Source organism: Staurois parvus, unplaced genomic scaffold (assembly GCF_062004578.1).
Source record: "Staurois parvus isolate SC_StPar_1 unplaced genomic scaffold, SC_StPar_1.0 ptg000469l, whole genome shotgun sequence".
NCBI lineage: Eukaryota > Metazoa > Chordata > Amphibia > Anura > Ranidae > Staurois > Staurois parvus.
In genome coordinates, this window is record NW_028318265.1 from 2,242,747 (window position 1) to 2,260,859 (window position 18,113).

General features: G+C 44.0%; 1 protein-coding gene across 2 annotated transcripts in view; it reads right to left on the reverse strand.

Annotated features, from left to right (window-relative positions):
- Nucleotides 1-18,113, reverse strand: part of GYS2 (glycogen synthase 2) — a 76,584-nt gene that overhangs the window by 27,300 nt on the left and 31,171 nt on the right. For both annotated transcript variants that reach the window (XM_089689127.1, XM_089689128.1), the window contains 6 exons: nucleotides 14,764-14,908; nucleotides 12,404-12,521; nucleotides 9,265-9,385; nucleotides 3,807-3,913; nucleotides 2,481-2,540; nucleotides 516-594 (listed from right to left, as the gene is read on the reverse strand). In XM_089689127.1, coding sequence (XP_089545253.1) covers nucleotides 516-594; nucleotides 2,481-2,540; nucleotides 3,807-3,913; nucleotides 9,265-9,385; nucleotides 12,404-12,521; nucleotides 14,764-14,908 — 630 coding nt within the window. The remainder of the gene's footprint in view (nucleotides 1-515; nucleotides 595-2,480; nucleotides 2,541-3,806; nucleotides 3,914-9,264; nucleotides 9,386-12,403; nucleotides 12,522-14,763; nucleotides 14,909-18,113) is intronic.

Genomic DNA, 18,113 nt, shown 5'->3' on the forward strand with positions numbered 1-18,113 from the left:
AGCAGCGTACACAATCGTAGTTCTGGCAAGTTGTTGAGTCTTTGCATGTTTGTCCATTCAGAGTGCACGTTTGTTCTGCAACAATGGATCGCCCAATACCAGAAATGCAAAATTCCAGCATTCCAGTAGGAATAACAAAGGAATAGTTTATTCAGAAGCACTACACACATTATAATGATAGTGATAAAGTGTGTTGCAACATCACACACTACAGTGTTATGCCAATCATGAAATAGGAATACTGAGACAGGAAGACAAGTCCCTAGACAAAAAGAATGGAAAGGGAGAAAAGAAGAGAGAAGGAATAGGAAGAGGTAGCATGCAATCCCCATTGCAGAACCAAGGACCTAAGTAAATACCATCAATTATGGCAAACATTAGTTCCCTAAATCCTAAGTAGTGCAGAATGTATCCCAGAGCCACAAATTTAGTTTTTTTAATGTGAAAAACCCCATCAAGTAACAACAAAACACCGAAAAAAAAGAAAAAACAAAAAGAAATATAGAGGATCACACCTGTGTGGAGTATATTGCCCGCTTCATGATGGTTAGGTCATCCCTGTCCAGAATCTTGCTCAGATCAGGAATTTCCCCTCTGAAGAGAAGATTTTATTATGTTACAAAGAAAAAAAATAAACTTCAATCAGATGACACCCCAACTACACCTGACCAGACCCCCTTCTGTATCACAGATTCCTCCATAAACTATACAGAAAGGTTAGACCCCATCAGGATATGAGTACAGGGCTGCCAGGGGTGTCATGTCCCTCAGGTTAAACAGCATCCTGCACTCTGCTATAGCTGCAATTAGGGAAGAAGGTGACCAAATATTTCATTCTGGAGAACAGATTTTGGTGCAAGTTTTTTGATAACTTGCTGCATTGTAAATCTTTTATTTCATATTTCCAGCATATACAATATTTGTGTTACTAGTATCACTTTGAGGCTCCAGGCACATGGGGTGTTTTGATAACGCTGGTAACGTTAGCTGTGTAAAGTCATGTTAAAAATGTGAGTTTTTCAGCGTTTTTCAGCATTTTTGTATTAGCGTTTAGCGGTCTTTTGCGGTTTTTCCACGTTTGCCTTTTTAACGTTTATTAGAATTTATTTTACCAAAACAAATTTTTTTTTTAAGTAAAAAAAAGTCCAAAAATGCTGGTTTGCTGCAATTTACCACATTTTACAGCGTTTTTCATCATTAGTGCGTTTTTACAGCTAAAAAACTCCTCTAGAAACCCACTAGTCCTGGGTTTTTTTTACAGACAAAAAATGTTGATTACAGTCTATGTGTACATGGACACACATAGACTGTATATACAGGATACAAAGAAAAACCTATTTTCTCCTTGGTAACCTCAGGAGAAATACAGACTGCTCTGGAAAAAAACGGTGTGGTTGTTTTTAACCCCTTTGCGCCGGCGCCTCCCGACCCTTTAAGAGTTTCAGAAGCCAGGAGGCGGGCGGGGTTTTAGGGTCATGTGTCCGCCATGATTCACTGTCACGGCGGTCACGTGATTGGAAAAGGTCCCAATCGCAAGGAGAGATCGGGACCTTTCCGTGAGTGACAGACAAACGTGCTGGGAGCGCGCAGGGCGCGCGATCTCAGCACATATGTTTTTTCTAATGGCATGCAAATATGCGGCCACTCGGCGTCAATGCCCAGATGCCAAGAGGCCGCATATTTGCGTGCACTCTGCATCTAGTGGTTAAAGAGCACAATACAATGCTGGTATGTAACAAAGAATGACTAAAAGGAATTTATGGAAAACAGGAATTTACAGAAAACCTGGCAAATGTTTATGATACATAGTGCACAAAGGAAACTAAACTAGGGTTTACATCTACTTTTTAACAAAAATGAGCTGCATGGTTGAGTTGCCAGAAAGAAGCATTTACTGCGCCAATGTCACAAAAAGCCCAGTAAGGTGTGTCAAGGTGTTGTCGGGCATTTTGTAACTGGGATTTTTTGAGGCTCTAAAAGCGTTCACATAATGCTGTCAATTAAAAAGTCATTTAAACCTTTTTATATTTGCAATTTTCCTTACAATCATGCCAGGTGATCCTGCCTTGAAGCTGCTCGTTCAGGCACTTCCTGTTATAGGATTACAATGCTTTGTATCTCAATTGTTCTCCTGCATTGTCACCACCAGGAAGGAATCTACAAGTGGCAGTTTCAACAAACATTACACAGGCATGGTCCACTGTTGTCACAATCAGGTAGCCCACTCTGAGAAATGCCATGTAGCCACCGCTGTACAGCATGTAGACAGGAAGTGACTGCTAAGAGGTTGCAGAAGATCAGCAGTGCTGGTATTTAACAAAGAACGACTAAAAGGAATTTATGGAAAACAGGAATTTATAGAAAACCTGGCAAATGTTTATGATACATAGTGCACAGAGGAAACTTAACTAGGGTTTACATCTACTTTTTAGAGATAGAGAATGAGGAACACGACTGAATTTACTCCCTGTTATACATACTTCAGCAACGCTGCATACAGTTTCTTCCCGAACTTCTCCTTCACTGCCTGAGCTGTGTCCCTGGAGAAACACAACAACAATAATAATAATAATGATAACAGTGTGACTGTGGTGAGACATTAGAGTGTAAGCTCTTCCAGAGCAGAGACCAATGTGACTGTCTCAGTGTTCTCTGTACAGAAACGTGGAATATATCAGAGCTATACAAATGTGTAATAACAATGATGTGTGACTATGGTTGGATATTAGAGTGTAAGCTCTTCTGGTGCAGAAACTCATGAGACTAGCTCAATGTTCTCTCTACAGCACTGCAGAATATGTCAGTTAAATACTGTAAATAGGTGGTAATTATAGTGTGTGAATGTAGTGCTGCCAGGGGCGGACTGACCATTTGGAAACTCGGGCCCGGGGTCAGTAGGGGGCCCCATGAGATGCCCCTGGTACCTTTTTCATAGGCTTTTTTGAGTTTGGGCAAGGACACAGGGGCCCCATGATCCCCTATTGCCCAGGGGCCCCATGAATTGTCAGTCCGCCCCTGAGTGCTGCATTAAAATGTAAGCTCCTCTGGTACAAACATTGATGTGAATGTCTCAGTGTTCTCTGTACAGCACTATGGAATATGTCAGAGCTACATAAATGTATAATAATAGTGTGTGACTGTGGTGGGACATTAGAGTGTAAGCTCCTCCAGTGCAAAGACTGATGTGACTGGCTCAGTGTTCTCTGTACAGCACTATGGAATATGTCAGAGCTACATAAATGTATAATAATAATAATAGTGTGTGACTGTGTTGGGACATTAGAGTGTAAGCTCCTCTGGTGCAGAGACTGATGTGAATGGCTCAGTGTTCTCTGTACAGAACTGTGGAATATGTCAGAGCCTGGGGCGGACTGACCATTTGGAAACTCGGGCACTGCCCGAGGGCCCGGGGTCAGTAGGGGGCCCCATGAGATGCCCCTGGTACCTTTTTCATAGGCTTTTTTGAGTTTGGGCAAGGACACAGGGGCCCCATGATCCCCTATTGCCCAGGGGCCCCAAGAGTTGTCAGTCTGCCCCTGGTCAGAGCTATATAAATGTATAATAATAACAGTGTGTGACTGTGGTGGGACATTAGAGTGTAAGCTCCTCTGGTGCGGAGACTGATGTGACTGGCTCAGTGTTCTCTAAACAGCACTATGGAATATGTCAGAGCTATATAAATGTATAGTAGTAATAGTGTGTGACTGTGGTGGGACATTAGAGTGTAAGCTCCTCTGGTGCGGAGACTGATGTGACTGGCTCAGTGTTCAGACACCACAACACAGAATAAGTGGAATAGTCCTCACCAGAGCTGTTTCCTCACTGCCTGACCTTTCAGGGTCTCCACATTGAAATTATTTGTCTTTGTCGGCATTATAAAAAATACCACAACAGTCACATCACTCCGATGGACCTGAAAAACAACAATTGGAAGGTTAGTTGTGCAGGAAGAGGTCCAACTGCCACACTCCAAAATCTGATGGCCTTGTGTTTATATTTCAATGTTTTTATTAATTTTTAAACCCTATAAAACAGAGGCAACAAAACACGCCCACGCAGGGGCTATCAATTGCACATATAAAAAATAAAAATAGAAAAAAACAGTGCTCTAACGCCAACAGAGAAAAAGGTGCGCCCATGCAGGGGCTATCAATGGCACATAAATGACAAGAATGGCCTTGTGTTTAAGCCTGATACATACATACATTTTTGTTTTCATTCAACCCAGAGGGCGGAAACAAAAAAAAAAACCTACAGATCACCGTACTTACACAAGCGATGTTAGTGCAGTAGTCTCCCCCACAGTGCAATTGTGTTCTGACATGGGGGACCAACCAACCACCCCCCGCCAGAACACACCGATTGCTGATTGGATGCTGGTTTTCCAGCATGTCCTTCTGACAAAAGCCGGTTGTTAGACCCACTTCTATAGTAAAGACAGATGTACACACTGAACAAATGTTGGCTGGTTCCTGTTGAACCAGCAGATACTGGCCGATATTCGGTCCGTGTGTACCCAGCCTAAGTCCTGACATTAGAAGGACACAGACTGAATAATTCATTGACCACTCATGGGTCCTGGATTGCTCTTCCACTGTGTTCCCAGCTCCTCCCACCAACACTGGCCTCTATAAGAGGAGCTATTTTTCATTGTTAGATTTTGAATTTATGTTTTGAATAAAAAAATAAACCAGGTGTGAAAGAGCTGGGTATTGGAGTCTCTTAGAGGCACAGAAAGCATATGTCTGTGAGGGTCTCATTTATCCAGGTCATGGTATATCTAGTATTAGTTAGGCACATTCAAAGTAAACTCACTTAGGCAATGCAACTTAAAGTGTTACTATACCCACTATATCTGGTCTCCCCTAGTGCACAGAACATGGAAATGCAATTATGTTAGTAAATATAAACTGCTAAATACCTTTTCCCATCAGCAGTATGTAGCAGTCTTGTGACTTCGATCAGTGTCCAGCTGAGCACTGGTTAAAGCTTGTAGGAGGAGTTTTCATTCTCTGACTGTCCTGTGAGGCTGCATAACACCTGACCCTCTGTCTGGACAGTGCTGATGGGCCCTGTGCTGATCACATGAACCCTCCCAAAGAAAAAAAACCAACTCTCTAGCAATACACACCAAAGTGAGTATGTGCAGAGTGACTCCTAGAGATCTGTACTATCAGCAGCTGGACTGGGGACAGTAGAAGGGGGTGATCAGAGAAGACAGGATCAAACAGCCTTTTTACACAATGTGGAGGATTAATCCCTTAGGTTCCCCAGTGAGTATAACAAGCATGCTTTACTGCATACACAGACTGACTTAACTGTTGTGGGTTTAGTAACACTTGAGGCATGCAATAACAATTTTCTAAGCAGATCTGACCTTCACTGAGAGCTACATGTAAAACTGATAAGTAAGCAGCTGAGGTTAAGCATGGCCCCATCTTTTACAGTACTTCCAAAGCATCTCTTTTTGTCTTTAATGTGATAGGACATCCTCAGGGACCGAATTGGGAAGTTCAGGAGAAAGTGGGGCAAAGCTCAGTTTTTACAGGAAAAGATTTGCACATAACTAACCTATCTAAGCCATGGTTCATATCTGTGCAGTCATGCGGGCTGCAATTTGCACAGACACGAGAGTCCATTCATTTGAGTAGACTCCCGTGCCCTGGGACACACAGGGAAGAAGTCCCTGCACTACTTTGGAAACCGCAGTCCACACGGGAATCAAGGTTCCCAGTACGGTTGTGATTTGTAATGCGGGCGGCGTGCCATTAGAATTAATGGCACCCGCCCAAGGGTCTCGCATTCTTCTGTGAGGGTGGTGCGGCTGCAGGCATTTGTGCGGGTCCCACAGCAGCACCACCCACACAGATGTGAACTGAGGGTAAGAGATAAGTACAGTGAACAATTGTTTGGCTAAGTCTGAATTTAACATTCATCATTTGGAGAAGATGATTCATTTAATTCATCCTCTGATTTCCATGGAGGACATGCTCACTCACACATGCTCACTGCTTCACACATTCAGTACACCGAATAAAAAGGTTTCAGCCTCAAATTCCTCATTTGCATTCTCTGGTATCTAACCTTCCCACAATGTGAATAGATTGGCGGCCACACACAACAGATCTAGGGTGCCTTAAATGCCCATCTCTTTTCAACCTTTGATTTTATTCTTTGTTTTATTTTTAACCATTAAATATTTGAAGAAGAGCCTGGTTCCTCGACTCATTTTGCTTATATTGTTACATTGTTATTTTCTGCCCACATCCTGGAGATTCAGAAAACATAGTGGTAATCTGTCTCTGAACACAACGCAGTCTGCGTCACACAACCGGGGGCACTGCGTGTCTTCATTGAGGGATCTCTCTGTCCTGCGTACTGATTATATTTATGATTTTCCCCCTGGCTCAGTATTATCACCGAGGTCTCTTTTTATATCAGAAAGCTGGTGTCGGAACGCAGGATCCTTAAGCATCCTGTGCTGGGTTTTATTCACACCACGATGATATTGATTGTGAAATCTGCACTGTATTTCTTTTGCATTGAAGGACACAGGCTAGTTGACTCCATATGACCCTAGAAATGCAGTAACAATGAAGACTTTATAGAAGCCAAACCAATAAGGAGAGAAATCTGCAAGCCTTGCAAAACTTACCATTGTGGTATCTCAACCAGCAGCAGAAAGCAGTCCGATTCTTTTGGGTCAGTGTTTGACTGATAGAATGACAATGATAGATGAGAACCTTGTGTATTCTCTAGATTATACTGTATCTACCTATAGCTTCATCTGCTACACCACACACATCACAATTAGGGGTGAGCGAAACAAACTTCTCCAAAAAAGACTGGCAATGGGCTTTAAATATCTCCTGAGGGTTACAGAAGCCCCTTTCACATATCCTGGACCTTTTTTTCCTAACCCTATTGCTAATGGTATCCCTAAAGCTGCCCACAAATGTAACAATCTGATTGCACAATCACCTTTAGATTTACCAAAGTGAAGCTAAACATTCAAATTGTATCCAATCAGGTAGACCTTTGTACTACAGAATTATTGGTGGAAGAAGATTGTATAACCAGATAGTGACAAATATGGTCAGTTAAACACTAAAGGTAGTCTTTCCCATAATGAGAACCCTAACCCTTTGTTAACAAAGTAACTTATCAGACCCCCCCCTCTCATGGTGATCACAAAGTAACTTATCAGATCTCCCCCCTCTCATGGCAATCACAAAGTAACTTATCAGACCCCCCCCCCCTCTCATGGCGATCACAAAGTAACTTATCAGACCTCCCCCCTCTCATGGCAATCCCAAAGTAATTCATCAGACCCCCCCTCTCATGGCAATCACAAAGTAACTTATCAGACCTCCCCCCTCTCATGGCGATCACAAAGTAACTTATCAGACCTCCCCCCTCTCATGGCGATCCCAAAGTAACTTATCAGACCCCCCCCCTCTCGAGGCGATAACAAAGTAACTTATCAGACCCCCCCTGCTCTCATGGCGATCACAAAGTAACTTATCAGACCTCCCCCTCTCATGGCGATCACAAAGTAACTTATCAGACCCCCCCCTCTCTTGGCGATCACAAAGTAACTTATCAGACCTCCCCCCTCTCATGGCGATCACAAAGTAACTTATCAGACCCCCCCCTCTCATGGCGATCACAAAGTAACTTATCAGACCTCCCCCCTCTCATGGCGATCACAAAGTAACTTATCAGACCTCCCCCCTCTCATGGCGATCACAAAGTAACTTATCAGACCCCCCCCCTCTCTTGGCAATCACAAAGTAACTTATCAGACATCCCCACTCTCATGGCGCTCACAAAGTAACTTATCAGACCTCCCCCCTCTCATGGCGATCACAAAGTAACTTATCAGACCCCCCCCCCTCTCGAGGGGATCACAAAGTAACTTATCAGACCTCCCCACTCTCATGGCGATCACAAAGTAACTTATCAGACCCCCCCCTCATGGCGATCACAAAGTAACTTATCAGACCTCCCCCCTCTCATGGCGATCACAAAGTAACTTATCAGATCTCCCCCCTCTCATGGCGATCACAAAGTAACTTATCAGACCCCCCCCCTCATGGCGTTCACAAAGTAACTTATCAGACCTCCCCCCTCTCATGGCGATCACAAAGTAACTTATCAGACCCCCCCCCCTCTCTTGGCGATCACAAAGTAACTTATCAGACATCCCCACTCTCATGGCGATCCCAAAGTAACTTATCAGACCTCCCCCTCTCATGGAGATCACAAAGTAACTTATCAGACCTCCCCCCCTCTCATGGCGATCACAAAGTAACTTATCAGACCCCCCCTCTCATGGCGATCACAAAGTAACTTATCAGACCCCCCCCTCTCATGGCGATCACAAAGTAACTTATCAGACCCCCCCCCTCTCATGGCAATCACAAAGTAACTTATCAGACCCCCCCCCCCTCTCATGGCGATCACAAAGTAACTTATCAGACCCCCCCCTCTCATGGCGATCACAAAGTAACTTATCAGACCTCCCCCCTCTCATGGCGCTCACAAAGTAACTTATCAGACCTCCCCCCTCTCATGGCGCTCACAAAGTAACTTATCAGATCTCCCCCCTCTCATGGCGATCACAAAGTAATTTATCAGACCTCCCCCCTCTCATGGCGATCACAAAGTAACTTATCAGACCCCCCCCCTCATGGTGCTCACATACTTGTTCATCATAGGGTTACAACATCAAGTTCAACAACAAGGCCAAAACCCCTAGGTATGTTACAAGATCAAGTGGTTTACAAAACTCACCCTGCTCATCCATAATCACAAAGTGTTATTCGTGGCAGTGCTGTACTCTCTGTACATAACCTTCTATAACACCCCGGTCACACCGATCCCGACTTTAAAATCGTGCAACTTACAGTGACGATTTCAAAGTCGGATGATATGCTGATTTGTGGTGTGATTTGCAAGACATCTGACACAGATGTCTATGCAAATTGCACCAAAAGTAGTACATGTACTACTTTAGAAATTGATGTGGCTCCGACCAAGTCGGAACCGCACCGATATGACCGCTGTAACTGCGGACAATAGGGTGTGACTTGCCATGTGATTTGCAAGTTGCATGGCGTGCAAATTGCATGCCAAGTCACACCCAGTGTGTTCGGGGACTAAGTTGGAGTTCTGCCTTTAACTACCATCACCTCCTCTGTGCTGCAAGTGTTCACTGCTGGGAACATGCCAGGTGGAGCCATGACAGAGGATCGCACTTACCCGCAGAAGGAAGTTGAGCCTGGACAGAGCCTCCAGGAATATGTCTGCCCCTTTGTTGGAGTATTCATATCGGCCAGCAATGAAAAAGAAGAGAGTCTTCTCCAGATTGAAGTCCAGATGTCTGAACAGAGGAAGTAAAAGAAATTCATCCTATGAACAACAAGTGTAACCGTATCTTTATTAGATTCATCCTAAAGGTAATAAGAGATACAACTGTATCATCATTAGATTAATCAAACGGATACAAACTACAACACTTTGTACATTATTCTTCACAATACCTGAAATTTATAACAACTGAATCTCTGTGTATCAAACCACTATGATGTAGTGTTCATATTTCATGTTAGAAACATTTCCAGGTTGATCATTCTTGGCGGTGTTCGTGACATAAAACATGATTTGACATCCTCTGACAGTAAAATATTGGGGGTACAATTTGGAGTGCTTATTTCAGATGATTGCAAAATGAGCAAACACTGTGGCCAGGCAGTGGGGAAAGCCAGAAAAACTGCGGGGTGTGTCACTAGAAAGATCCCCAGCAGGTGGAAGGAAGTCCCGATTCCTCTATTAAGATGTTCAGTTATCACTATAATGATCCCCAGCAGGAGGAAGGAGGTCAGATTGCCGCTATATAGATCTTTAGTTATCACTGGAGGGATCATCAGTAGGTGGAAGAAGGTCTTGATTCCTCTAAAAAGATCTTTAGTGATCACTAGAGGGATCACCAGTAGGTGGAAGAAGGTCCTGATTCCTCTAAAAAGATCTTAGTGATCACTAGAGGGATCACCAGTAGGTGGAAGAAGGTCCTGATTCCTCTAAAAAGATCACCAGTAGGAGGAAGGAGGTCTTGATGCCTCTAGATGTGGCCCTTTCCTTGCCTTTATTAGGCCCTTAGGGCACTATTCCTTCAACAGATGCAAGGCACTATTCTTTCCACGGACACCAACAATGTGGCATAATTCCTTTCACTGATGCCAACAATGGGGCACTATTACTCACACTGACACCAACAACTGGGCATTATTTCTCCCACTGACATCAATGATGGCAAACTATTCCTTCCACTGACACCAACAATGGGACACTCATTTCTCCCACTGACACCATGACAGGGCATTATTTCTCCCACTAACACCAATGATGGGGCACTATTCCTTCCCATGATACCAACAATTGGACACTATTTCCTCCCACCAATACCAACAATGGAGCACTATTCCTCCCACCAGTACCAATGATGGGCACTCTTCCTCCCACCAGTACCAATGATGGGGCACTATTCCTCCCACCAGTACCAATGATGGGGCACTATTCCTCCCACCAGTACCAATGATGGGGCACCATTCCTCCCACCAGTACCAATGATGGGGCACTATTCCTCCCACCAGTACCAATGATGGGCCACTATTCCTCCAACCAGTACCGATGAGGGGCACTATTCCTCCCACCAGTACCAATGATGGGGCACTATTCCTCCCACCAGTACCAATGATGGGGCACTATTCCTCCCACCAGTACCAATGATGGGCACTCTTACTCCCACCAGTACCAATGATGGGGCACTATTCCTCCCACCAGTACCAATGATGGGGCACTATTCCTCCCACCAGTACCAATGATGGGGCACTATTCCTCCCACCAGTACCAATGATGGGGCACTATTCCTCCCACCAGTACCAATGATGGGGCACTATTCCTCCCACCAGTACCAATGATGGGGCACTATTCCTCCAACCAGTACCAATGAGGGGCACTATTCCTCCCACCAGGACTTTTTTGAAGACTAGTTAGGATTTAGCCTGGAAATAGTCCAGATACAGGCAACAAAAATGTTGAAAGGAACAAAATGACTACAGTCTTGAGGAAAGAAGGTGGAGGGGGGACATTATAGTTACCTTTAATCACGGGGACATGACCTCAAACTAGCAGGAGGAAAGTTCAAAACTAACCTTACAAATGATTATTTTACTGAAGTAAAATGCTACTAAATAGTTTGTGGATGATTAGACGTCCAGCAGAGTCACAACATTACATTTTATATTGTATTTATTCAGGATATAAAATCACAAATCTTAAGCTCAGTTCACACTAGCTTTGTCAGCAGGCATCAGACAGGCATTTGGGAAATGTTTTTAATGCTTCTCAAACGCCTGCACATGGCAGCACACAGTGCTGTTCACACTGAAGCGTTAGCGTTGCGTCGTGGCAAAACTTGCGCCTCTCGTCGAGTCAGGAGGAGTTGAAGCCTCCCATTCAAGTCTATGGTGCCGCTCCTCAAACGCCTGGCAGGCATTTGCGAGACGTTTGCGGAGCGTTCATACCATTTAACTTCATTATAGGCATTTGTGGTGCGGTTTTAACGCTTGGTAAACGCCTATCAACCGCCTCAAAACTGCGCATAGGGCATATGGGGAGCATTAAAAACGCTTCCCAAACGCCTGTCAAACGCTATAGGGGCATTTGGCAAGAGTTAGAAATAAAGTCAAGTGTGATCGAGCCCTTAGAGTAATGCAGCACAGTAGTTAAATGGTTAGTACTTTTGCCTGGCAGTACTCGGGTTGTTGGTTCGAATCCTAGCCACAGCACCTCCTGCCTGGAGTTTGCATGTTCTCCCTGTGCCTGTGTGGGTTTCCTCCAGGTACCAACACTCCAAACACATGCTGGTAGGTTAATTGGCTCCTGTCTAAATTGGTCCTAGTATGTGTATGTATGAATGTGAGTTAGGGACCTTAGATTGTACGCCCCTTGAGGGTTAGGGACTTATGTGAATGTGCAATATATATGTAAAGTGCTGCGTAAATTAAGGGCGCTATATAAGTACCTTAAATAAATAAATAAGTGAGAAAGATTTAAAAGTGTTTCACAACAAAAGTCACAGAACCAGCATCTCTACATCTTGTTGCTGTAAAATGACAACCAAGGCCACAGGAAGATGTGCACATCAGGAAGTTGCTGCATTCACAGCTCTGCCCTATCGGCAGTCAGATGATGAAGTCTCACTTGTCATGCTGCATTCTGTACAGTGCAGAGAACTGAAAGATGCAGCAGTGACAATGAGGAGCCCATATAATGGCTGCAGCAGGAGATTCGAGCTGCTTGCTTGGGTGTAGTGATGCATCAACCTTGTAATAAATACCCATAGAAGTGGCCGCGGATGAATTCCTGGATCCGAAACTTGTACATGGCGTGCAGGTTCTGGAATTCATGCATCGAAGAGAACTTCTTTATGTTTAATCCATTGGGAATAATGACATCTGTAAGAGGAAATATGAAATTATATCAACTTGGCACTATGTATCAACACAGCACTACGTATGAATGTGGTACTATGAGGGAGATTTATGAAAACTGGAGCACTCCGAATCTGGTGCAGCTGTTCATGGCAGCCAATCAGCTTTTAACTTCTACTTGTTCAATTAAGCTTTGGCAATAAAATCTGGAAGCTGATTGGTTTCTGTGCAGAGTTTCACCAGATTTTGAACTCTCCAGTTTTTTGGAAATAACCTCCAATTTATGAACATGGTACTATGTATGAACACAACACTATGTATGAACATGGCACTATGTATGAACACAACACTATGTATGAACACGGCACTATGTATGAACACAACACTATGTATGAACATGGCACTATGTATGAATGCAGCACTGTGTATGAACAGGGCACTATATATGAATAGGGCACTATGTATGAACACAACACTATGTATGAACATGGCACTATGTATGAACACAACACTATGTATGAACATGGTACTATGTATGAACACAACACTATGTATGAACATGGCACTATGTATGAACACAACACTATGTATGAACACGGCACTATGTATGAACACAACACTATGTATGAACATGGCACTATGTATGAATGCAGCACTGTGTATGAACAGGGCACTATATATGAACAGGGCACTATGTATGAACACAACACTACATATGAACACGGCACTATGTATGAACACAACACTATGTATGAACACGGCACTATGTATGAACACAACACTATGTATGAACATGGCACTATGTATGAATGCAGCACTGTGTATGAACAGGGCACTATATATGAACAGGGCACTATGTAGGAACACAACACTATGTATGAACATGGCACTATGTATGTACACATAACTATATATGAACACAGCACTATATATGAACACAGCACTATATATGAACACAGCATTTCTGAGAAGAAGTCATCTGACGAAACGCGTTAGAGTGTGGCTATCGGTGACGTCATCACGTACGCACGCTATCCCATGTGTCCGGACCACCTGGTTGTACCATCGCCATCTTGGTTGAGGGTGGGCAGGTGAGACGCCGGAGACAGAGCCTGTGGCTCCTAATCAATGTTTGCTTGTTTTTTACTCATTGTGAGTGCAGTTTTAAGGGGGGTTTTGTTTACCAATAAACTAGCTGGATGATATTGCACAATGGCGAGTATGTTTTCTATTCACATGTGCTAATTGGATATGAGAGGATTACCTAATAACCGGAGCATTGTGGTGGATTGCTGGATATATAACGATATGCTGGTTTATCACCAGCACATGGTGAGTGTGCATTTTGGTGGGGTGTTTTGAGCACTGGATGTCACGTTGGTGAAGGAGGATCTCATAATCCCATTATTTCATTTATGAAAGGATTATTCATGGACTTTTTTTGAATGCACTTATTGATTTTTGATATTTATTAATGTGCACATATGTGGTGGTGGATATATTTATCTATTTATTTATTAATTTATATATGAATATTCACATATTTATTTATTTAATTGTAGGTGTAGGGTTGCGCTATTATTTGTGGTTGGTTGTCATCACATTTTTCATTATTTATGGGTGAATACGGCACGGAACATATTGAAAGCTGGATATTTTTTGCAAACAAAGAAATACTGAAATCACTTCATGGGCCAATGAATTCTTGTATTTCCTTCCTTGTAGCTATGGAGCAGCTACTGTGCAGTCTAGGGCCTGACAACCTCACATACTATGTGTTTATGGCTAGGGATTTTCTCCTGTGCTGGGTACAAGGAATACTTCCATTGCATTCTTCCTTTGCATTTTTACCTGGTTTAGATCTGCTCAGCTATGCAGTGGTGGAGGAGTGGCTACGGCTGTAATGGAAATATATAACATTTCTATATACACATATACTGGGTTTTTTCCTGTCAACTGATAAATCACACTCTTTCAGGACCCTCCACATCTGCTGTGATGTATGACTGCACAGGAGATAACAACACTTTTAGAATTAGCAGTTCTGCAGACCAGTGTGACTGTCCCACCTCCTGTCTGCATATTTGGACTACACGTTACACCACTGGTGAAGTTCACTCCCATTGTAAGGCTGATTTCACCTTTCAGCTGGTGTGTGGCAACCTAATATATACACTTGAAGTAATATAGCAGTTTATTTACATTTACAGTAGCCAAAAGTGATTCACCGATGACTGATCTGACCTTTGACTGTCCATCATCTTACCGGTTTTTCTCTTCAGCATATGTTCAGCCTCAATGCCGGTGATCTGTGACACTGTGCTGAAGACATGAGCACAGTGGACGGATGCACGCTCCATGCAGTAACGGTGATAGATCTGCCGCTCTCCAGCCTCCTTATCAATATCAAACTTTATCAACAGAAACAAAAACACAAAGTGCTGATGAGACAATTTATACATTTAGGCTCCATGCACACTAGCATTCTTTTAAGCTCCTAGAAGCTGTTATCAGCATTTTTTTCCTGCTACTAGAAGCTAAATAGTGTTATCCCATGTGTCCATGCACACTAGGCTAGTAGCATTTTTTTGAGCTTCAGCTTCTAGGAGCAGAAAAAATATGTTTTTGTAAAGTTTTTTTGGAGTGTTTTTCCAGCAGAAAAGAAAATGTTAAATGCTCCTAAACGCTCCTAAAACGCTACTAACAGCTTTTTTTTCTAGCTTTTTTTTTTCTACATGTACTGCAAAAACTCTAATATAAGGCTAATGCTCCTAAACACTTTTAAACGGTACTGAGATTGTAAGCTCCCAGGATCAGGCCCTTCTAACCCTCTTGTATTGAACTGTATTATTGCTGTATTGTCTCCCTTTATATTGTAAAGTGCTGAGCAAACTGTTGGCGCTATATAAATCCTGTATAATAATAATGATAATAATAATAACTATAAAATTCTATTACCAGCGTTATTTTATCCAGTGTTTTTTTAGTGTTTTTTTAGCTTAAAAAACGCTAGTGTGAATGGGGTTGTCATGGAGCTGGCCCTTCCTCCCCATCCTCTGGGCTTGCTGCCTGCCACCCCCCACCCCTCAGCAACCCCTCACTCTTCTGTCCCGTCCATGCTGGGACTTCTAGTCCTCCACGTCCCTGACACAGGCAGCCCTCAGCAGCCCCTTACCCCCCTGTCACCGGCAGTCTGGCCCCCTGCAGTCTGGCCCCCTGCTGAGGGAATCCACAAACAGGCCCCCACCCCCCTCCCTTCCCTCTCTGCACATCTTCCTGGGCTCCATGCTGGACAGGGACAAAGGCCGTGTTCCCTGGGCAGGTTCAGAGTCCTGGGGGACAGGGCCCATTGCCATGGTAACCCGACAGGAAGTCTCGGGTTACCACTGCAGCAGCAAGGCTCCCAGCTCTGTACTTAAGAGAGAGCAGGGCAAGCCCCCTGGTGTTCTCTTGGCTGCTTGGGTGAGAGAAGGCTGTGCTGAAGTGCCAGCTTCTCTCGGACGACCAACCCCCGTCCCCCTTCTCCTCTCCCTGGTTGACCTGACTGCCCGTCTGCTGCTGGATCTCTCTCCTGTGTAGGGTGAACTCTCTGCTGCCTGGAATCCCTTCCCTGCCTGGATTTAACCTCTTGTTCCCTGTGAGCCTGCAGGCTGGACACCTTCCCTGCCTGGATTTAACTCTTTGTTGCCCGTGAGCCAGACGGACTTAACACTTTCCTGCCTGGAGCTGCCTGTGTGGATTGACTCTGTGCTGCCGGTGTGGCCTGTAGCCCTCTGTGTCCGGCTCCCCGCATCCAGTTAGTGGACTAACCCCTTGCTGCCCAAAAGACTGTGCCCAATTCTCCCCAGGAACCCGAAGTCCCACAAAACCACCCTGCCCTTGCCTTACTGAACCCTGTGGATTACCATACCCCTGTTGTTCCATATTGCCTTCCAGAGAACTTTACTGTGTTGCTGTGTCTGGTGTGGATCTGTGGACTAAAGGAACTGTTGTCTGTGCCCCAAAAACCTCCCCAATAAACTCCCGCACGTCAGGTTCCGTGCAATCTGTCTCTCTGGTTCTCTTGACAGGAGCCTTAGGCCCCATGTACACGGAACACTTCTGAACGATGGAAACTGACTGCTGCAAAATGTAGGTTAAAAAACGGCTGTTTAGCCTCATTTGTTTAACGCGTTTATGCGCGTTTATGTGCGTTTGCATTTAGAAGTGTTTTTTAAAGATAAGCACAGGAGAACCTCCCAAATGCCCAGAATGCACTGAAAAGTGGTAAATTATTAACTATTTCAGACTGTTTCAGAGAAATACGGAGAGTAGAAGCAGAGACAGCAGTATGTGTTGAGATTAGTTTAGGTGTGAGTTGCTCATTAACATTTCTTTTGTTTCCAAGGGTGGGAAAGATGTCTGGTGGAGTGAGTCATTAAGGTCACCTGGCAGGGGGTCTTCATGAGGAATTTGAGGTGTGATTGGTCATTAACATATCTTTTGTTTCCAAGGGTGGGAGAGGTCTGAGGTGTGAATTGGTCATTGCAATGTGTGACAAGCTTGGTAGGAACATCCTGTGTTCAGTGTTTTGTCCATTTGAGTACCTTGAAAACACTTTGCATGCATTTTTCATGATGTAAAAAAGCTCTGGACAGCATCGGGAACTGGAAGAGTTAAAAAAAAATTTCAAACGCAAATGCTTATAAACTCCGTTTACAAGCATTTTGCGTTTGAAACGCTGATAAAATCAACTGCTGAACTCAAGTTTTCTGCGTTCAAAAAAAGACTGTAAACTCAAATGCCTGTAAACGAATGTAAATGAAGATGTGTACACGGACACATAGGAAAACATTAAGGAGAGTTCAGGGGCTGCTGAAAAAATGCAGAACAGCTCCTAAACGTGAGTTTATCAGCTGCAGTGTACATGAGCTCTTACAGTTTATGACAGATCATGGCTGGTGGCAAGGGGTGGAAGGATGCTGAAAAGGGGCAAGGGCTGGCTGGGTGCTGATGTATTCCTTTCAAGTGCCTTCTGTGAACTAGCTTTTGAGAGGAATTATGCAAACATCAACGAATGAAATGGGGTGGGGCAAGGAAAATCAGGTTAGGGAGGAAGGTGCAGGGGTGTTAAACTGGCGGCCCTCCAGCTGTTGCAAAACTACAAATCCCATCATGCCTCTGCCTTTGGGAGTCATGTTTGTAACTGTCAATCTTGCAATGCCTCATGGGACTTGTAGTCTGGCAACAGCTGGAGGGCCGCCAGTTTGACACCTAGATGGAATGACGCAGGCTCTATCTGGCATGCTGCAGCTTCTAATGCATATTGTGAGAAGCTCACAGTGTGCAGTGAAATCAAAGTAAGCAGTTTCAGTACAGAAGAGGAGCCGGTACTGTGCAAGACTGAAGGGAAGGCTGGAGATCAGATTTATACAGACCTTCTGAACTGGATTGAACTACCAGACAAATGAAATATGGATATCCCCCTCCCCCCCTACATGAACACCTGACATTTACATGGCAGTAATACAAGAGATGATGGCGGATTGCGCTCATCCTACGCTGGACATTTCTGGCTCTGTTACGGAACTTTATGACAAATGTTAAGATATCTAATGTCCTAATGAGGGTGTCTGT